Genomic DNA, 19,977 nt, shown 5'->3' with positions numbered 1-19,977 from the left:
TTTTCCCCCGAAAAGAGCTTTGGTTCTTCACTTTAGAACGGTTTTCCTAGTCGTCTTTCTGCTTGTTGGTGCTTTCTCCTTGTTTGCTTTTGTCATTGATTGACTTCATCCTTCAATCATTCACCCCCTCCACCCTCTGGTTTTAACTTCCTTCCCATCCATTTGGAGTCTGGGTTAGACCTGTATTTCTTGCTAGAGAGAAAGTGAGGGCTGCAGATGCTGGAGATCAGAAAATGTGTTTTTCCTGGGTAGCTACTTGGTTTACCAGTGGAACGCTCCAAATTCTCTGATATGGAGGATATCTGATATCTGATATCTGAAATTTTTGGAGGATTTCAGATAGAGGGGATTCTGTAGGTTCCCATGCTCAGCTTCCAGTTGCACTGCAGAAATGACCATCAGCCCATCAGAACATACAGACACCATAGATATAAAGTATCATTCCTGAAGAAGGGCTTATGCCCGAAACGTCAATTCTCCTGTTCCTTGGATGCTGCCTGACCTGCTGCGCTTTTCCAGCAACACATTTTCAGCTGTATTTCTTGCTATCCAAGAAAATTATAATTTCAACAATTGTAAAAGGTATCAACCTGTTAAACATCCCTTTCAAACATTCCAAAAACTGGTTGCTGGTTCCACAGATATTTTAAATGTTAGAGTGCAAATGTTCTTTACTACTTCCAAATCAAAGGTCATCACACAAATTCAGGAGAAAATTATTTACAAACATGTCATTAAAACATAGAACTTGTGACCAGATGAATTACTTGAGCTAAGCAGCATTGGTCCATTTAAGCAGTGCAGGTCATTCCGCTATAACGCACATTTCATCAGCGTGAACTGGCTGTAATACAGTTGGAGTGGTGCATGTTGTTTGGATAATGCAAACTTTCTACTGAATGGGTATAGCGATTTTTTTTTTTTCTCTACTGCCAATCTTCCACAGTGCGATTTTCTATAGCAGTTTTCCATAGGTTGAAGTTGAGGAATATGACCTGTCAAATTATAGCAGATGACCTGTAGATAAGTACGTGAGCAAGAAAGATTTCAAGCAATTCTTTTAGGTTTAGATGAAGTAGAATAGTTGGCAGCTTATGCTATAGACCAGCTGGGCTGAGTGGCATGGTTTGGTGCTGGAAGTCTGCATTATTCCAACACCCCCCACCAAACCCAGCATGAATCAACATCAGGAGACTGAATAATGTGAAAACAGCTTTCATACATGAGTTAACACTAATTGCAAAGAAAGAAAAATATTTTAAGCAAAACTGAAATTCATTAAATACAGTGAGCCAGGGATTGGCAATCCTATCAAGTGTCACTCCACCTTTTCTTAAAAAAAAGAATAAAAACAAGCTCCACATTGCTGACAGGAAACTCTGATCTGGACTCCTTATGAGTGTGCTACAAATCTGGCCGGTGCCTTTAGTGCAGGATAGTTGGGGAAGACAAACCACATATTTTTGCACAATCTGTCCCCTTCTTCACAATTGTATTCTGTGATTTAAATGTCCAGCGTCACTCACGGCTACTTTGACAGTTACTGTGAAAGGCAAGTGTAAGGGTAAGTGCCAAGTAAGTGTTGGATTATTAGGGTAGATCAGGCTGGATGAGACATCAGATCCAGAGTCATTTTGATGGATGATGAGGAACAAGGGGAAAGAGGGAGGGAGGAGGTGTCAAGGCCAAGTGAAAGAAGTGTCAGGTGCTGGGCAGGGTATTAAGGAGGGTTCTGGGTTGATTGGAGGTGGCGGGTATGTTGTGGGGAGAATGGGTTGACAGGAGGCTGTTGGGTCCTGGGAGGACAAGGTAGTGTCAGGTTGGCTTCTGGGAGAGTTGTGGCTCAGTGTGAGTGTGGCAGTTTTGGGGGCAACTTTAATAAGTAATCAAACTCTTGGATAGGTTTTTAATAGTGTGGTTTTTCCTGGGTAGCTACTTGGTTTACCAGTGGAACGCTCCAAATTCTCTGATATAGATGGATACTTTTGGAGGATTTCAGTTAGAGGGGATTCTGTACGGTCCCCATGCTCAGCTTCCAGTTGCACTGCAGAAATGACCATCAGCCCATCAGAACATACGGACACCATAGATATAAAGTATCATTGAATAGTCTTGCCAATATGTAGTAACAAGAATACTCTAATAGATTAATACTTAGATGTTTAATTATTTACTGAAGTAGCTGGTTGAATGAGAAGTGAGGAACCGTGTTTTACAAAGCAAAATAAGCTTCTTCTCAGGAAAGTATTACTTTGAGTAACTGATTACATCTTACATAACAATGTCAAAGCCAAGGGCATGCATTGCTTTTCATTATTGCACCTGGATGTACAATATTTGGTTACGTTTGTCAAAATGAGTTGATTTTGGTCATGCTAATTTATCTTTTTTGATTAACTGAGCAGTTGTGTGTCAGTAGAAAAGATTGCTAGAGCTGCAGTTGATCTAATTGATCTGCTGATATCTTTTAATCTGTGCCATGTGCTCAGGTAACTGAACATAGACAGAAGCTTAAGGACTTGGAAGATTTAATTGCAAATCTTGGAACAAGCCAGGACACAGTGAGTGACAAGGCTTTTGAAGAAAGACTCAAAGAAGCTGAAAGAACCATTATGAACTTGCTGAGGGATGCTGAAAACATGAGAGGTATATGTTGTAATTGACACATTGGACTTAACGTTAATGAAGTCTTTTAAAAATTCCATCTATCATCATGGTACATTTAATTTATTACAATTTTCTTAATTGAATTCATTATTTGGTGGTGCAGAATTTGAAAATTGCTGAAAAGAGACAATGCTGATGAAGCTTTACATTGTGCACTTAAAAATGCGAAATTTCAAATGCTGTCAATGACTCATACAAGAAAGGGCTAATTAGTTAATTGTTCTAATTGATTGAGGCATTGCATTGGAAAAAGCAATGGGGAACTGAAAGCTCCCCAGGGTCCCAAGTAATCCAGAAACAAATAGAAGGCTTGAATATATTTCCATTAATGTGCAGAGAACAGATGTCTATATATGAAGCATTGAGAGAATTTGATAATCTTCAACAGTTTGTTACTGTAACTATTAGCTCTCCCAGGATTGTTCAGCTCAGGCTCTCCATGCACTATCCCTTGTCTTACCACCACCACCCCACCCTCAAACTCTTTCCCCTTCCTCCTTCCCCGCTCTCTGTCTTACACTTCCCTTTCACCACTTGAGCTGACACACCAGTACTTCTCTGTGTTGAGCTCAATCTGGAAAAGCACTGAGTAAGTACATAGTCTGTGCTCTGGGTGGGTGACTTCCATGTCCATTACCACAGCTGGCTGATCCTAAAGGACACAATGTGGGTCTGTGGCAGGTGGTGAGGGAACCAACAAGAGAATGAAATTTACTTGCACCCATCCTCACCAATCTACTTGTTGCAGATGCATCCATCCATGACAGCATTCATCACCATACAGTCCCTCTGGAGATAAAGCCTGAAGTATATTGTCAGATGCAGCATGTATTCATATGAAATGATTCATTCTGTGCAAACAAAAGCAAAGTGTTTGAGCGTTGTACCTTTTTAGGATTATTTGGGTGCTCAGCAAGCCTATTGTCCTCTGGTGCTTTCTCCATGGCAATGCCTTAAACAATCAGAGTTCAAGTGCCAGCCACTCTAGCACCCTTTTTCTCCTGTGGTATAAATTGTTGTGACAATTTGAAAGTTGGCATTTTGTTCTTGGCCTGAGTGTAAGGCAAAAGGCTTTTGCAGCATGTCTGTCTTTCCAGACATTTTAGACATGAACCCTTTACACTGCTCTCGTATTTAAAAACTGAGAAGCCTATTTTGTTATTTGTGTGACTTGGTGGAGAACATGACTATCCCTAACGTGACTATTTCTGAACTCATGAGAACAGCTAAACACAATTATGCATGATAAAATAGATACTGAAATGGCAGATAGAATTTAATGAATTATAATTTCAAAGAATACATAATTGTAAAATTCTGTGAATCAGATAAAATCTACTATTTCGTTTTTCATCCCTGCTGCTTTTGTTGAATAAATAGAAGTATTTATAGCTGGTTACTTTATTGGCAGTTCGTCTTCTTAGATGAAGAACTGTCACGTTTAGTGAAATACTGAAAAGCAGCTGGCACTAACAATTTAACAGTGTGAGTAAACAATGTAATTATCATGGTGGTAGGGTGAAGTAGATGCTCATGCATCTGTCTAAGAAAACATAACCATTGTGAAATCTTCGTCAGTATGGACATATAACTTCAAACAATTTCTATGAACAGATGTAGACAAAAGTCTTATGGACCGTTTGGCTGAAATTAATAACACCCTGTCCACTCAGTGGGGACGTCTTCAAAATATAAAGGATACAGTAGATAACACCGAGGAGTTGGCTGAACAATCCAATAATCGTATCCAGGATGCAGAGAAAGTAATTTCAAATGCTCGGACAGAGCTTGAAAAGGCCAAGGAAATCTTGGACAATGTGGTATGTATACAAACCTCTGTAAATTCAGACAGCATACATGGTTATAAATGAAATAATGAGTAACATCTGGAGTTAAATTCTTATAAATTATGATTTAAGTATTTATTTTCACATCCAATAGTTTCCATTCAAGATGGTCAAAGAAGAGAGATGTATTGAAAAATATAAGTCTATTGCCATTTTCTTTTTCCTGGCCTGTTTCATCTGTCCAGCACATTCTGTAATGTACTTTTTGGCCGGTTAAAGGTGTGCAAAATTTCACTTTACAGTGGAAGATAACATACGGTGTTCTGCTGTGGAACTTATAGGGATACATTTTTGGAATGTCTGGGAACTGAGACTCTACCTTCTGGTTCAGAGGCAGGGATGCCAGCACTGCGCTAGTTAAATGCTGTGAAAATGTCAGTGAGTTTCGTAGGTGGTCCTAGTTGTGGCCTTAATTGGAGCAGGTTCACAATGCCCGTGACAGCACATTCTTTTGAGAAATATGCTGAAAGTGAGACAACATCAGGGAGTCTTTCTGATGAAGAACTATTGACAGTTGCCTTCCCTCCCTCCTTCCTGACTAAAATCTGTGCTGTTGATTGGAGAATTCACACATTCAGAACCATATTTATAAAAAGTATGGAATGAATTTAAATCTTCTAGATTAGTTGTGGCCCTCTAATTTTTATTTTATTGTTTGTTAAGAAAAGTGCAGGTTATTGAATGCATGTGGCAGAAGATCAGTTAGCACCTGTATAAATCCAACTTCCTTCAACTGGTGTTTAGTCAGATGAATGTGAATATGAGGCGGCACGATGGCTCCGTGGTTAGCACTGCTGTCTCACCAGGAGTGAGACAGGAGCTCAGGTTCAATAACAGCCTCTAGTGACTGTGTGGAGTTTGCATGTTCTCCCCATGTCTGCATGAGTTTCCGCTGGGTGCTCCAGTTTCCACCCACAATCCAAAGATGTGCACGTTGGGTGGATTTGACTATGCTTAAATTACCCATAATGTTCAGGGCTGCCTAGTTTAGATATGTTAGCCATAGGAAATGCAGGGTTGCTGGGAAAGGGTGGGGGAATGGGTCTGGGTGGGATGATCTTTGGAGCGTTGGTGTGGACTTGTTGGACCAAATGGCCTGTTTCCATACTGGAGATTCTGTATATAAAACTGAAACCCATACGGCTTATTGAAGTCACTGGTCAACTGTTAACTTTCAGTTGTGCAACACCGTTTAATATTCACACGGGATTGCTGGAATTGACACAGCCCTCAGAATTATTTCTGTAGAGGAACATAGATACTGCAAATCGTATACTAATTGAATTTTTAAATTACAATGTAACACATCATTAATGTCAGACACCCTGTAGATACCTATGAATACCACATGAAATCATCTGCATGATCTTGGAATCATACAGGGAGTATGAGCAATTTTCTCCATCCTGTGAGAAAGTGGCTCCACTGCATTTCATAAAATGTGTAGTGAGTACTCCTGGATCATCATCTGACTCTTTTTGTTTTTACTTTCCTGCAGTCAATAGCAACTCCAGCTTCCAGTGCTGATCCAAATAACATGACACTTCTGGCAGAAGAAGCTCGTTACCTTGCCGATAGGTAAGGATTTTGTTCATGCTCACTCAGTGGTTACTTGTGTTTTTTGCCCTGGAGCATGGATTTCAACTGAACAAAATTAACAGGATTAATGTATGTCTGTGTCACTGTGCTGTCTTGCCAAAAGCCACAGTACTTTAACGTCGGTCTGTCGGTCTCCTGGTCTGCCGGTCTCTCGGTGCCCAAAAGAGAAAGTTTCTTCCATGTGCTTGTGTAACAAAATCATAATTAAATTCTTTATAGTAAAATCTTATCACTGTCATAATAATTGTAAATCTGCCCAAAATGTGTTATGCTCTGATAATGTCTGCACCTATGCAATCATCCAATTGGCTGTTCAAATTTTAAATGCTAATTTGCTAATACCCTGGCTATAAATTGGTGAGTAAGTTAGTAATTTACGTTATCAAATTATTTTGTACGTACATTTTGAAATTTTATATTGTGTTTTCATGTTTTCCTCCTACAACGCCATGAAATGTGTTTGTAAGGCATCAATGAGTATCTATGCCACAATGGTGGCATAGTGGCAATGTCACTGGACAGTTATCCAGGACGCCAAGATAATTTTCTGGGGACATGGATTAAAATCCTACCATAGGAGTTAGTGAAATCTGAATTCAACAAAATTCTGGAATAAGAATAAGTAGCCTCATAATTATAGACAGCAATTTTGAGAGGTGGCAAAAGGAGTTCAGTGCAGATAAATGTGAGTTGATACACTTTGGGAAGAATAATAGGAAGGCAGAATACTGGGTCAATGGAAAGATTCTTGGTAATGTGGATGTGCTGAGGGATTTTGGTGGCCATGCACATAGATACCTGAATGCTGCCACCCAGGTTGATAGTGCTGTTAAGGAGGCATACGGTGTGTTAGGTTTCAGTGTGAGAAGGATTGAGTTCCGGAGCCATGATGTCATGCTGCATCTATACAAAACGTTAGTGCAGCCTCACTTGGAATGTTGTGTACAGTTCTGGTCGCTCCATTACAGGGAGGATGTGGAAGCATTGGAAAAGGTGCAGAGGAGACTTATCAGGATGTCGCCTGGTCTGGAGCAAAGGCTGAGGAACTTGGGCCTGTTCTCATTGGAGAGAAGAGGGCTAAGAGGGGATTTATTAGAGACATACAAGACGATCGGAGGACTAAATAGGATGGACAGTGAGAGTCTTTTTCCGAGGATGATGACTTCAGCTTGTAGAGGAGGATAGCTGCAAATTGAGGAGTGATAGATTTAAGACAGATGTCAGAGGCAGGTTCTTCACTCAGAGTGGTAAGGGCCTGGAATGCCCTGGCTGCCAATGTAGTTAACTCAGCCACATTAGGGACATTTGAACATTTCTTGGATAAGCACATGGATAGGATAGTGTAGGGGGATGGGTTTAGATTAGTTCACAGGCCAGCGCAACATCGAGAGCTGAAGGGCCTGTTCTGCGCTGTATCGTTCTGTGTTCTAAAACAAGTGGCAAGAGTTCATTTAATTGTCAAAGCATCGTGTGAAAGTTTTAATTTTTGCTGTCATGGGCAATTTGTTCAATGTCAAGGAGGTTTCTGAATGGAGTGTATAAATCCTGATGGAACAAATTTGTTCCATCTACAGAATATTTATTTTTAAGAGAAATAAAGTTGCAAGGAATTTTGCTGGTTGAGCTCCAAAAGGCATTGCAAAGTCTTTCATGAATGTTCATCAAAGTTGGTCTATGCACTTGCAGAAAGGCCCTAAAACTGTCTTTTTTGAGACAGAAGTATATGTAATATGCAAAAACAAAATCCAAGCCAATGTTGAACATTGGAGGCACCATGAATTTCTCATTGTAGTATGGTTATGATTACTGAAGGTGGCACCTATTGTCAGGGAAAGTGCTTAAAAATCCCTACTGGAGAAGATGCAACTTGAAGAGAAAACATTGTGTAAATATATCTGACAGCTTGAAACATTGGACAAATGCAAAAAACACAATATTTTGGTCAAGATGGAGGTTGCAATTTTTGGTTCCAAATAATTTAAGCTGCACATCTGTCAAATTATTTTGACGTAGGAGAATTGACTAGAATGTTAATATAAACATAGTGAACTTTCTTTCAGCTTGCAAAGCAGAACAAACTTTGCTAATGTAAGTATCCTTTGAATCTACAGGCATAAAAATGAAGCCGATGTGATCGAGCAGATCGCCAAGAATGCTAATGACACCTCAACTGAAGCTTACGAGTTGCTACGTAAAACATTCGCAGAAGAAAGTGAAATCACCAACACAGTTGATGATTTAAACAGAAAGTAAGTATGTTTATAGTATTAATGGATTAGGAATTCATCTCAGTTTATAATCTGAGAAATGAGATAAATACCTTGCCAGCCTTTGTACCAAGGGCAATATCTAAGAAAACGACTTCTGGGCAAAGAAGATATAAATTCTAATCACAGACTCTTTCAGCTTTTAATCTGTTATAATTGATGTTCAATTATCCTAATGCTTTCTAAATTGGAATAAGTTATTCTGACTGTCTGCATAACTAATGGGCGGCACGGTGGCACAGTGGTTAGCACTGCTGCCTCACAGCGCCAGAGACCCGGGTTCAATTCCCGACTCAGGCGACTGACTGTGTGGAGTTTGCACATTCTCCCCGTGTCTGCGTGGGTTTCCTCCGGGTGCTCCGGTTTCCTCCCACAGTCCAAAGATGTGCTGGTCAGGTGAATTGGCCATGCTAAATTGCCCGTAGTGTTAGGTTAAAGGGGTAAATGTAGGGGTATGGGTGGGTTGCGCTTCGGCGGGTCGGTGTGGACTTGTTGGGCTGAAGGGCCTGTTTCCACACTGTAAGTAATCTAATCTAATGCTGAGAAGCAGTGTTGAACATATTTGGATAGAAAGTTAAATAGAGGAATCTGATTTGTTGACAAAATAACTAATATGAAACAGCTTTGTGGGTTGAGATTTTATTGTGTAACATTTTTGAGCCACTATTGTAACTAATTTCCATCTATTCTGTCTTAAAGTCAAAAGTTAAGGTGAAACTGACAAAATTTGTCAATAAACTAATTCCAGTTTGAAATCCCAAAGATTATATTGTTAGGAACCTGCCATGCAGAAGTGTGCCAGAGTCAGATAAATTGTCTTTATAACAAGTTGTTAATAAGAATTTCTCTCTGAACATTGAGAAACCTACTCTGGATGGAAAGTTGCCAGTTTATTTTTGTTGGAAAGCTCACTGATCAAAGAAACAACAGACTAACAAGTTAATTCTAATTGCCAAGTATTTGAAATGTCTCAGAAGGACTAGAACCCCTGAAATATTCTTAGAGCAATGTAATAAGCAGGTTTCTTGCGTAGGGTTAGCATTTTCGAACATGCACCCAACAGAGAAAGGACATACAATAGATTGTGTTCCCAGTGCAGAGATCATGAATGCTTTTAGTGATGATGCATCCGTTAGTGCCTGTGAAACATTTCAACAATTAATATTGTTTAGTATTAATTTTCTATACTCATTTCCAAGTTACAATTGCAATGTCTCTCCAACAAGTGAGCTCCTTAAATTGAAAGCATAGGTGACCTTTTTAAAAGGTACAGTTTCAACATTTGTGTATGTTCGTCATATCAATAGCAAACTTATCTGGAATATTTCCCAGGTTCCAAAAAATTGCTCGAGTAAGCTAAAGTGATACAAAGGAGAGGGCAAAATCCTCCAGGACTTGGTTTGCATGACCTTCTAGTGGTCTTTGAAACACTTGATTGCATCACTAAAAATGGCAAAATTCTATCTTTTTGACAATGGAATTAAATTATAGCTGGTTAGAACATAGGACATACTTTGGCCCATGATGTTGTGCCAAGCATTTATCTTAATCTAAGATCAACCTATCCTACGCACCCCTCAATTTACTCCCATCCATGTGCTTTCGCACCAGTTGCTTAAATATCCCTTAATATCTCTGACTCTACTACCATAGCTGGCAGTGCATTCCACGCACCCACCATTCTCTGCGTAAAGAACTTACTTCTCGTCTATACCTTCCTCCAATCATCTTTAAAATTATGACCCCTTATGACAGCCATTTCTGCCCTGGGAAAAGTCTCTGGCTATCTACTCTACCTATGCCTATCATTACATCTGTCAAGTCACGTCTCTTCCTCCTCTCCAGTGTGAAAAGCCTGAGCTCACTCAAGCTCTAGTCATAAAACAAGCCCTCCAATCCAGGCAGCATCCTGATAAATCTCCTCTGTACCTTCTCGAAGGCATCTACATCCTTCCAATAATAAGGTAACCAGAACTGGACACAACATTCCAGGGTTTTATAGAGCTGCAGCAAAACCTCATGACTCTTAAATCAGTCCCCCATTAATGAAAGCCAAAACGCTGCCTTAACCCTATCAACTTGGGTGGCAACTTTGAAGGATCTATGTACATGGACACCAAGATCCCGCTGTTTCACTGCACTGTGAAGAATGCTGTCTGTAACCCTGTGTTTAGTATTCAAATTCGACCTTCCAAAACGAATCAGTTCACATTTATCCACGTTGAATTCCATCTGCACCTTCTCAGCCCACCTCTGCAATCCTGTCAATATCATGTAGCCTGCAACAACACTCAACACTATCTACAACACCACTGACCGTTGGCATTGGCAGACTTACTAACCCACCATTTACTACTTCATCCAAGTCATTTATAAAACCTACAAAGAGCAGAGGCCCAGGAACAGATCCCTGTCGGACCCCAGTGGTCATGACCTCCAGGTGGAATACTTTCCATCCACTATGACTCGCTGTCTTCTTTCAGCCAGCCAATTCTGTATCAAGGCAGCCAAATTTCACTGTATCCCATACCTCTTAACTTGCTGAATGAACCTATCATGGGGAACCTTATCAAATGCCTTACTGAAATTCACATACTCCACATCCAGGGCTTGACCTTTGTCAACTTGTCTTGTCACATCCTCAAACAACTTGAAGCTTTGAGACATGACCTGCCCCTCTCAAAGTCATGCTAACTATCTTTAATCAAACAATGTTTTTTCAAATCATCATAAATCCTATCTCTCAGAATCCTTTCCCATACCATGCTCGCCATAGGCGTAACACTAACTGGCCTGTAATTCCCAGGGATTTCCCTATTCGCTTTCATGAAGAGAGGAACAATATTTGCATCCCTCCAATCATCCAATACAACTCCTATGGGGAGTGAGGATGCGAATATCATCGCCAGAGGTGCAGCAATCTCATTCCTCGCGTCTGTAGTAACCTTGGATATGCCTGGTCCTGCCTGGGGACTTATCTATCTTGATGCCTCCCAGAATTTCCAGCACATCCACTTTCTTAATATCAATCTGTTCAAGCCTATTAACCTGGTCCACAGTGTTCTCACTATCAGCAAGGTCCCCCTCTCTAGTGAATACTGAAGCAAAAAAACTCATTTAGGGACTCCCCTACCCCTTCAAACTCCAGGCACAAGTTCTCTTCACTATCCCTGATTAGCCCTACCCTCTGTCTGATCATTCTCTTATTCTTCACGTACGTGTCGAACGTCTTTAGGTTTTCCTTAATCCTTCCCACCAAGACTTTTTGATGCCCCTCCCAGCTCTCCTCAGTCCATTTTTGAGTTCTTTCCTAGCTACCCTGTAATCTAAAGCTGTGCCAGATCTTTGCTTTCTCAATCTTAAGATTCCTTCTTCCTCTTTAGAAGAAGCCCCTCTTCTCTTGTCATCCAAGGCTCCTTCACCTTACCATTCTTTGCCTATTGCAAGGAATGGATAGTGGGATAAATTTATCCAACACTCTCAACAAGTGCTCCTCCACATTTCTGTTATGCATTTCCTTGTCCAACAATTGTTCCCAATATGATCTTGAAGGATATTGTAAATCAATCACTTATGCAGATACTGGTGTTTCTAATCCATTTTAGACTGCAAACTTTACTTTGAGTACTATAGAATCCTTTTAAAATAAGTCTATCCCAGCAAGGATTGTTTACAGGTGAAATTTCAATGCAGGCTCTTAATCGTAAAATAGGAGTCATAATCAATTGGAACATTTAGGATGTATTAATGATTCTGCTTATGGTTACATTTTGTATTTTAACTGATGTAAAATTTGTAAATAGGTATGATGCAGCAAAAAATATGTCCAGAGAGCTGGAAAAACAAGCTACCAAAGTACACAGTGAGGCAGAAGAAGCTGGTAGCAAAGCATTACAAATCTATGCCAATCTGACGAGTTTGCCTGTTGTGGACACCAAGGGTTTAGAGGTATTTGGTTTTCTGTCTTATTTGGAATGTCTTTTACTAAATGTATTTTGAAAACTATAGGTGGAGGCTGAGCAGTGCTCCCGGAAACAAATTAGGATTTCCCATTGGTCACCCACCTTAAAGAGCAAAGGTTTGCTACTATGACACTACACTAAATGCATCCCAGTCTTTCAGATGCTTGGGAGGAGGTGGTGAAAAAATGAAATAAGCACATTATCACATAATTTACCTATAAGGCAAATTATCCCATTTGGTAACTTGGTCAATCATAATAAGGAATTATGTTGCACAAGCGATCACTCTTAATAATGAGAGTATAGTTGGGAGAGCATGTATGTTTTCTAAACTGAAATTAAAATAACAATCCCATCTTTTAGAATGAAGCAGAGAAGATTAAAAAGGATGCAGCAGATTTGGATGGTTTGATTGACAGAAAAGTGAAGGATTACGATGATATGCGGGATGACCTGGAAGCAAAGGAAACTGAAGTCAAGAGTCTTTTGGAAAAGGGGAAAACCGAACAGCAGGTAAAACTCAGATTTCAGCTTTGTTGTAAGAATTTAAAATCTAACTATGTGTTTGTGCACTTTGCTTAATTTTTTCCAAAATGTTTCATGTGTATAGAATGTAACTTGCATCTTTTTTTCTCATTTTATTAATTATATTTATTTTCAGTTTTCTTTAATCATTTGTTAGAATGTAGTGAAGGAGAATGTTGGAAGAAGAGAAAAAAATGAGTGAGAAAGATATGTGGAGGTTGACCTTGAATAAGGAATCAGGAATTCCTGATGAAGAGCTTAGGCTTGAAACGTCGACTCTCCTGCTCCTTGGATGCTGCCTGACAGGCTGTGCATTTCCACCAGCACACTTTTTGACTCTGATCTCCAGCATGTGCAGTCCTCAGTTTCTCCTCCTTGACTAAGACATGCAAGCCTCAGAATAGAGAGTGATAAGAGAGCATGATAAGAATATGACATTTACATTTTAATGACAAGATATCATCAAAGACAGAATGGTAGCAAATTCTGTTATCTTTATAGAGAAGTGGGCTTATTAACTAGGGACATTGTACAGGATTCTAGAAACAGAACACTGTATTGTCTTAGGAAGCATACTATGTGTATCGATAAATTTGTTGTTTAACGGAATACTGAACATTGGATTAGCTCTGAATTCTGCTAAGAAATTTTAAAAATTCACTTGTGAAACATGTTTGTGGCTGGCTGCAGGAGCATTTACTGCCCAGGTGGGGAATATATGGCCATAAGGAGACTTTCACTGACTTTCCGATGAAGTGAGTTGTTGGATAAAGGGCAAATGCTACTTATAGACAAGTGTTGTCTTGTATGTAAAGAGCTAGAAAACTTAAGCCATCTCTACACCATGCATGAGTACCCATTAATTTTGTTTTTAGAAAACTGGAAAGGAACGTGGAATATTTACCAGGCCCATTAAAGTCTCAGACACTAAGCCACAGATTTGAGGGACCTTATAGGCCTTGGAATAAAACTGACAGTAACGAGAATACAAAATTGGCTGGGATGTGTGTAAAAGAATAATAGTTAATGGGTATTTGACTGGAGGAAGGTTTTTGTTGGAATCAGCATTCAGACCCCTATGTTCCCTGCTAATGATCTGGAGTTTGGTGTAAGCAGAACAATTTCAAAGCTTGTAAGTGACAGTAAAGTTGAAAGAATGAGTAGGATAGTGTAAACCTTTAAAAAGGATGCTGACAAGTTGATGGACTGGGCAGCAAGGTGGCAGATAGAGTTCAATCTAGAGAAGAATCTGGTACTAATTGCTGCTCGTTCTTTAATTACATGAATTGTTTAGTGGGGGTTAATTCTAAAAGGTAAATAGTTAAGTCTCTATTAGGGCTAAGGAAAGTAAAAATAATCTGTCTTTGTAGATGGGCTGCTGCGGTTTGGATAGTTAACTGGGGCTAATGGCTAATCTAATCTAAACCAGTTTCTAAACTATTATCTGAGAAACACCAGCGAGAAGGAAAGTCAGAATAAGTGGAGGAGCTAAAGTTAACATAAAGGGAGTATCTTTAAAATTATGTAATTAGAAAAGTTAGCAAGTGAGACTAAAGTTCAAGGCATGGCAGGTGAGGTCAGTCAAGTGGAATGTGTGGGAAAGTCATGGATCCTGCCAGCATCCTAGATGACCTTGTGTGCAGGAAGTACGCCCAATGGCAGAAGCTTGAGCTCAGTGTTTCATACCTCGTGTGGCAGCTGGTGATGCTATGGTACTGAGAGCACAGTTAGAGAGGGGTTCATATCACCAGTCAAGAGACTGGAGGAATGAAAAAATGGGTGATAACCAGACAGTGATAGTAAATCTGGCAAGAGTCCCCTGGAGTCGTGCTCACAAATCCAGCTTTCCATTTTGGAAGCTGCTGAGGGTGCTATTCCTCAAGGGCATGCAGACACAGCCAAGCTTTTCACCACAGGAGGGGAGGAAGGAGAAAGCAGCAGCAATAGCATGAGGGAATTAATTAGTTAAGGGAACAGTTAAACTTTATGTAGCCATGGACCCGACTCCAGGATGATGTGTTACCTTCCTGGTGACGGTCAGGGATGATAATGAGTGGATACAGGGCCTCCTGAAGGAGGAGGCTGACAAGACTGATGTCATGGTACACTATATCATTTGAACCAATGAGGGATGAAGTTACATCAAGAATTTAGGGAGCCAGGCAGTTGGCTGAAGAGCAGGACCGCTCTGGTTGTAATCTCTAGATTATTCCTGGCCACGTGCTAGCAAATGCAGACATAGGGAATAGCGCAGATGGATATGAGATTGAAGAGTTGAGACAGAAGGGAAGAGTTTTAGATTCCTGGATCACTAGGGCTGTTTCTGGGAAGGTAGGACCTGTACAAACGTGCCAGTCTGCACGCAAACCAAAATGTGGTCAAACATTCGTGTAGGTGTATTTGCTAATCCCCTTTGGGAGGAATTTAAATCAGTTCTGCAGAGGGAGGGGGCACAGACTGATGACAGTTAGAAACATAGCATTTTTTGGTAAAGGAACTGAGGCAATGGGAGTGCAGCGATGTTGAGTTTTAAGGGAGTAAGGTGAGGCTGGATGGCTTCTACTTAATGCTAGGTGCATTATAGGTACGACAGATGAGTTCAGGTTTTGGGTTGACACGTGGAATTGTGATGTTGCTGCATCACAGAGACGTGATTAAAGGAGGGGTAGGATCTGGGATATAGAATCTTGAGGCAAGACTGGAGGTTGGAAAAGCGAAAGTAAAGCACTACTAATTAAGGAGTTGGTTATTGCAGTGAGGGACAATATTATAGAAGGGTCTTCAAATGAGGCTTTGTGGGTAGAGGTTAGGAATAAAAAAGGGGGTAGTCACACTGCTGGGAGTGTGTTCTTGGACACTGAATAGACTGCAGGCAATAGAGGAGCAAACATGTAGACAATTGATCTGAGGGGTGTAAAAACAATAAAAGGGTAATAATGCTGGGGGATTTCAATCTCCAACATTAGTTGAGATAGTCATAATCTAGAGGGTCTAGAAGGGACAGATGTCTTGAAACATAAACAGGAGAGCTCTTTATGTAGAACGAGAGATGGTGCAGTGCTAGACCTAATTCTAGGGTTGAAGCCAGACAGGTGTTCAAGGTGACAGCAGGAGAGCATTTTGGTGATAGCAACCACAACATTGTACTCTTCTAATTTTGTAATGAAAAAGGAAAAACAAAAAGGCAGATTTTATTAAAATAAGGCAGCATCTGGGCAAAGTAAGATTAGAAACAGTTACTTCTGTGTAAATGTGCATCGGATCAGTGGGGAGAGTACAGATACAACGTGTTATCGTTAGGATGAAATGTTGGAGCAGCAAGCCCAGGGGACCTATGATGTCTAGGAATGTTCAGGACTGGATAAGAAGGAATAGGCAGGCTTTGAACCAGTACAAAGGCAACAAATGAACAGGGGCCACTAATGGAGGAGAGAAAGTACAGGAGGCAACTCAAAGTAATTAGGAGAGCAAAGAGTGGGCATGAGAAAAAGCACTGATGGGTAAGATTAGGAAAACTCCCAAGGTACCCCAAGTATATCTCAGAGGAGGATATCCAGGGAAAGAGGAGGGCACACTAGGGACTAAGAGGGCAATCTGTATGTGGAGCAAGAGGATGTAGGTAGAGTGTCAAATGATTACTTCACAGCTGTCTTCACTTTGGGGCGGGGGGGGTGAGTGAGGATATAAGTACACAGTTCAGGAAGAGGGACTGAGGTTCTTGAGCAGTTTGACATAGGATGTGAAGAGTTAGTGGACCCATTGCTACCTCGAACTTTTTGATGAGCTTAAAACTGGATAAATCCAAATTGTATCCCAGGCAGCTGTAGGAGACGAGGAACTTACAAGGTCTCTGACCCAAATTTTTAATTCCATCTGGTCACAGGGAAGAAGCCAGAGGACTGCCTTTTAAAAAGGGTAGGGTAAAGCGTGGAGTTCTGGTCACTGCACTATAAAAAGGATGTGATTGCATTAGATGGGGTACAGAGGAGATGGTAGAGAATTGTACAATAACAACATTTAAAAGGCATCTGGATGAATAGAAAGGTTAGAGGGATATAAGCAAAATGCTTTCAACTGGGACCAGATTAATTTAGGGGAGAAAGTGAGGTCTGCAGATGCTGGAGATCAGAGCTGGAAATGTGTTGCTGGAAAAGCGCAGCAGGTCAAGCAGCATCCAGGGAACAGGAGAATCGACGTTTCGGGCATAAGCCCTTCTTCAGCCCAGATTAATTTAGGATATCTGGTCAGCACGGATGAATTGGACCAAAGGGTCTGTTTCCATGCTGTACATCTCAATGATTCTTAAGTTCTGCAGGGTGGGACTAATGTAGATTTAGAACAGTTTTTAGTGCAGACTCGATGGGCCAAAGGACCTCTTCTGTGCTGTATGATTCTAAGTGAGGTGACCCACTTTGCTCCAAAGAATATGGAGAGATGATGTAAAATAAAGGGTACGATTCTTATTGTTGAGCAGGAGCAGTGGGACCTGGGTGTATATGTGCATAAGTCATTAAAGGTGAAAGATACATCTAGAGACTTGTTAATAAAGCATACAGTTCTAGATTTCATTCTAGAACTCGAATAAAAGAGTTTGAAAGGATGTGAATGCATTGGAGTGCAGAAGAGATTTATGGTCTCGGATGAGAAGCTTCAGTTAGATCAGAGAGTTTGAGACTTTTCCTTTAAGAGAAGGCTGAAGGGAGATGTGATAAAAGTTTTGAAAATTGAGAGGTTTCTAGACAGAGTAGATGGGAAGAAACTGTTCCCACTCATAAGATGATCAAGAATGAGAGAGTGTGGTTTTGAATTGTCTTTTCAAAAAAACAGGTGAGGTACTTAAGGTCTGGAATGCACTGTCCGGATACATGGTGGAGCAAGTTTAAGTGAAACATTTCAAGAGTGCATAGATGAACATTTCAGTAAAAACAAAGTACAGGGGAAAGGCAGAACATTGGCATGAAGTCAAAATGCTCAGTGAGCTAGAGCAGTTATAGATGGAGAAAGTGAGAACTGGAGATCAGAGTTGAAGGATGTGTTGCTGGAAAAGCACAGCCAGTCAGGCAGCATCCAAGGATCCAATTCCTGAAGGCCCGATGCCTGAAACGTCGTTCTCTTGCTCTTTGGATGCTGCCTGACTGGCTGTGTTTTTCCAGCACCACACTCTTCGACTGCAGTTATTGATGGGTCAAATGGCCACTTGCTACACCATAACTATTATATGTACTAAGTGGAAACCAAATGCGTTTCTACTATAATTAGTGCAAAACTCATCCTACCTTTGGGTTGTATAAGGACTTGCTTCATTCACATATGTGTTCTGTGCCCAGTTTTGGTCTGTTTGTCTACTATTAGCTATTTGTGCTTTTAAAATGTTTGCAGGGGAGGACAAGGAGGATGCCTAAATTAAGGTCTATAAAACTTTAAATGTGCTTAGAGTAAGTGGTCTTCACTTCGGAGAAGCTTGTACTTAATGTGTACAGTATATGACTGAAGTATTGGAAATTAAAAAAGCATTGGATTTTGAAAATTTGAATAACCCAAAAAATGATGGAACCGGAGGTTTATAGCTATAAAAGAGACTTGCAAATTGTAATCCAGAGTTGACTGCGAAGATAATCATTCTGATCTATTTTGTATCTTAAAGACTGCTGACCAGTTGCTCGCCCGTGCAGATGCTGCTAAAGCACTGGCTGAAGATGCTGCCAAGAAGGGAAAGGCTACCCTGCAGGAGGCTCAGGATATTCTGAAAAACTTGCAAGGTATGTAAACTGATGCACCTCACTAATAAAGTATAATATGCACCCAATTTTTTAAAAAAAATTTTTGACTCTAAAATGGCCAAGGCAAGACCAGGTAGTTTTTCTGTTTCAGCTCTCAGTATTGTTATTCTGCTGTTAAATTCTGACATGTGCCATCTTTAGAAGAACTTGGAAAGAGAGCAGAGAATATTTGTATACTGAATGATTGAATGGTATTGGGCACTCTAGTTTCTTTGGGTTCAAATTTCTTTAAAATTGCACAACATTCTAGGTCAATGCAATTGTGTTTCTAAAACATGTATATATAATTACCTCTTAACTATTTTGATTATTCATAGATTTGTGTTGATTACTTGCCTTTTCTAATGTATCTCAATGGGATGTTTGGGAATAAATATTTCTTTCTGGGACTTGAGCACATACTCGTCTCTTGAGATCTTGGTGTATGTAAATCTATTTAATTGTAAAGTAACAATAACGAAATCACAAGTATTCATTTGACTGTGACGTGGTTTGGTACATCCTGAAAACATTGTTTGCAGCAAAGGTGTCATAGTTTTTTTTTCATGAGTTGTTTAGATATCTTTGCATGGTCAGTTTCAGCTTTAATCTGTCACTTGTATAACTTGAGGAAAAAGTTACAGATGCATATGGGCAGAATAAAGCATCAGTACAATTACATGTACACCTCGCCTTTCAGTTCAGTTAGCCACATTGTTCTGGTATTTGAGTAGTAACCTTAGATGCTGTTTCCTTCCTTTCTTTGACTTCCCTTCATCAACCATGCCCCCCCCTCACATCTTTTTCACCAAAGTGACTGATCTCAAGAATTTGGTCACATGTACTTTTTGAAATGGAATGGACCTCTGTTTAAAATTACTCCAGAGAGTAAAAAGAAAAATGCAACTGATCTTGCCAGTGGTTAAGCTAATGCCAATAAATGAATAAATATTAACCAAAAGAACACCAGCTGCTCTGAATCATGTCCAAGTATTCATAGTCAAAATGATTTATTTTCATGCAGATTTTGACAAGAGGGTCAACGATAACAAGACAGCAGCCGAAGAAGCTTTGAAAAAGATACCAGGCATCAGGAGGACCATTGATGAAGCCAATGCAAAGACAAAACAGGCTGAAGATGCACTGGGGAATGCAAGAATAGATGCATCTGAAGCCAAAACAAAGGCTGAAGATGCAAAGAAAATTGCAGAATTGTTACAGGAGGTAAAAAGGTTTTCATTTTGTGTCAACAGCTTTAAAAAGAATTCTATCAAACCTTAAACATCCTCGTAGCCTGCTTTCACCAGTTATTAGTGTGTTATTCAGTGGAAAAATTTTGATCCACTGCCTT

The 19,977-nt window shown here is 40.1% G+C and overlaps 1 protein-coding gene across 1 annotated transcript in view; it reads left to right on the top strand.

Moving 5' to 3' along the window:
• The window catches only part of lamc1 (laminin, gamma 1), a 315,576-nt gene that overhangs the window by 280,811 nt on the left and 14,788 nt on the right, over positions 1-19,977 (top strand). The window contains exons 18-25 of the mRNA XM_043699529.1: positions 2,490-2,646; positions 4,282-4,487; positions 6,013-6,092; positions 8,225-8,362; positions 12,184-12,328; positions 12,706-12,855; positions 18,512-18,626; positions 19,651-19,850. Coding sequence (XP_043555464.1) covers positions 2,490-2,646; positions 4,282-4,487; positions 6,013-6,092; positions 8,225-8,362; positions 12,184-12,328; positions 12,706-12,855; positions 18,512-18,626; positions 19,651-19,850 — 1,191 coding nt within the window. The remainder of the gene's footprint in view (positions 1-2,489; positions 2,647-4,281; positions 4,488-6,012; positions 6,093-8,224; positions 8,363-12,183; positions 12,329-12,705; positions 12,856-18,511; positions 18,627-19,650; positions 19,851-19,977) is intronic.

This window comes from Chiloscyllium plagiosum, chromosome 11 (assembly GCF_004010195.1).
Source record: "Chiloscyllium plagiosum isolate BGI_BamShark_2017 chromosome 11, ASM401019v2, whole genome shotgun sequence".
NCBI lineage: Eukaryota > Metazoa > Chordata > Chondrichthyes > Orectolobiformes > Hemiscylliidae > Chiloscyllium > Chiloscyllium plagiosum.
This window is presented reverse-complemented; position numbering and strand designations above follow the sequence as displayed.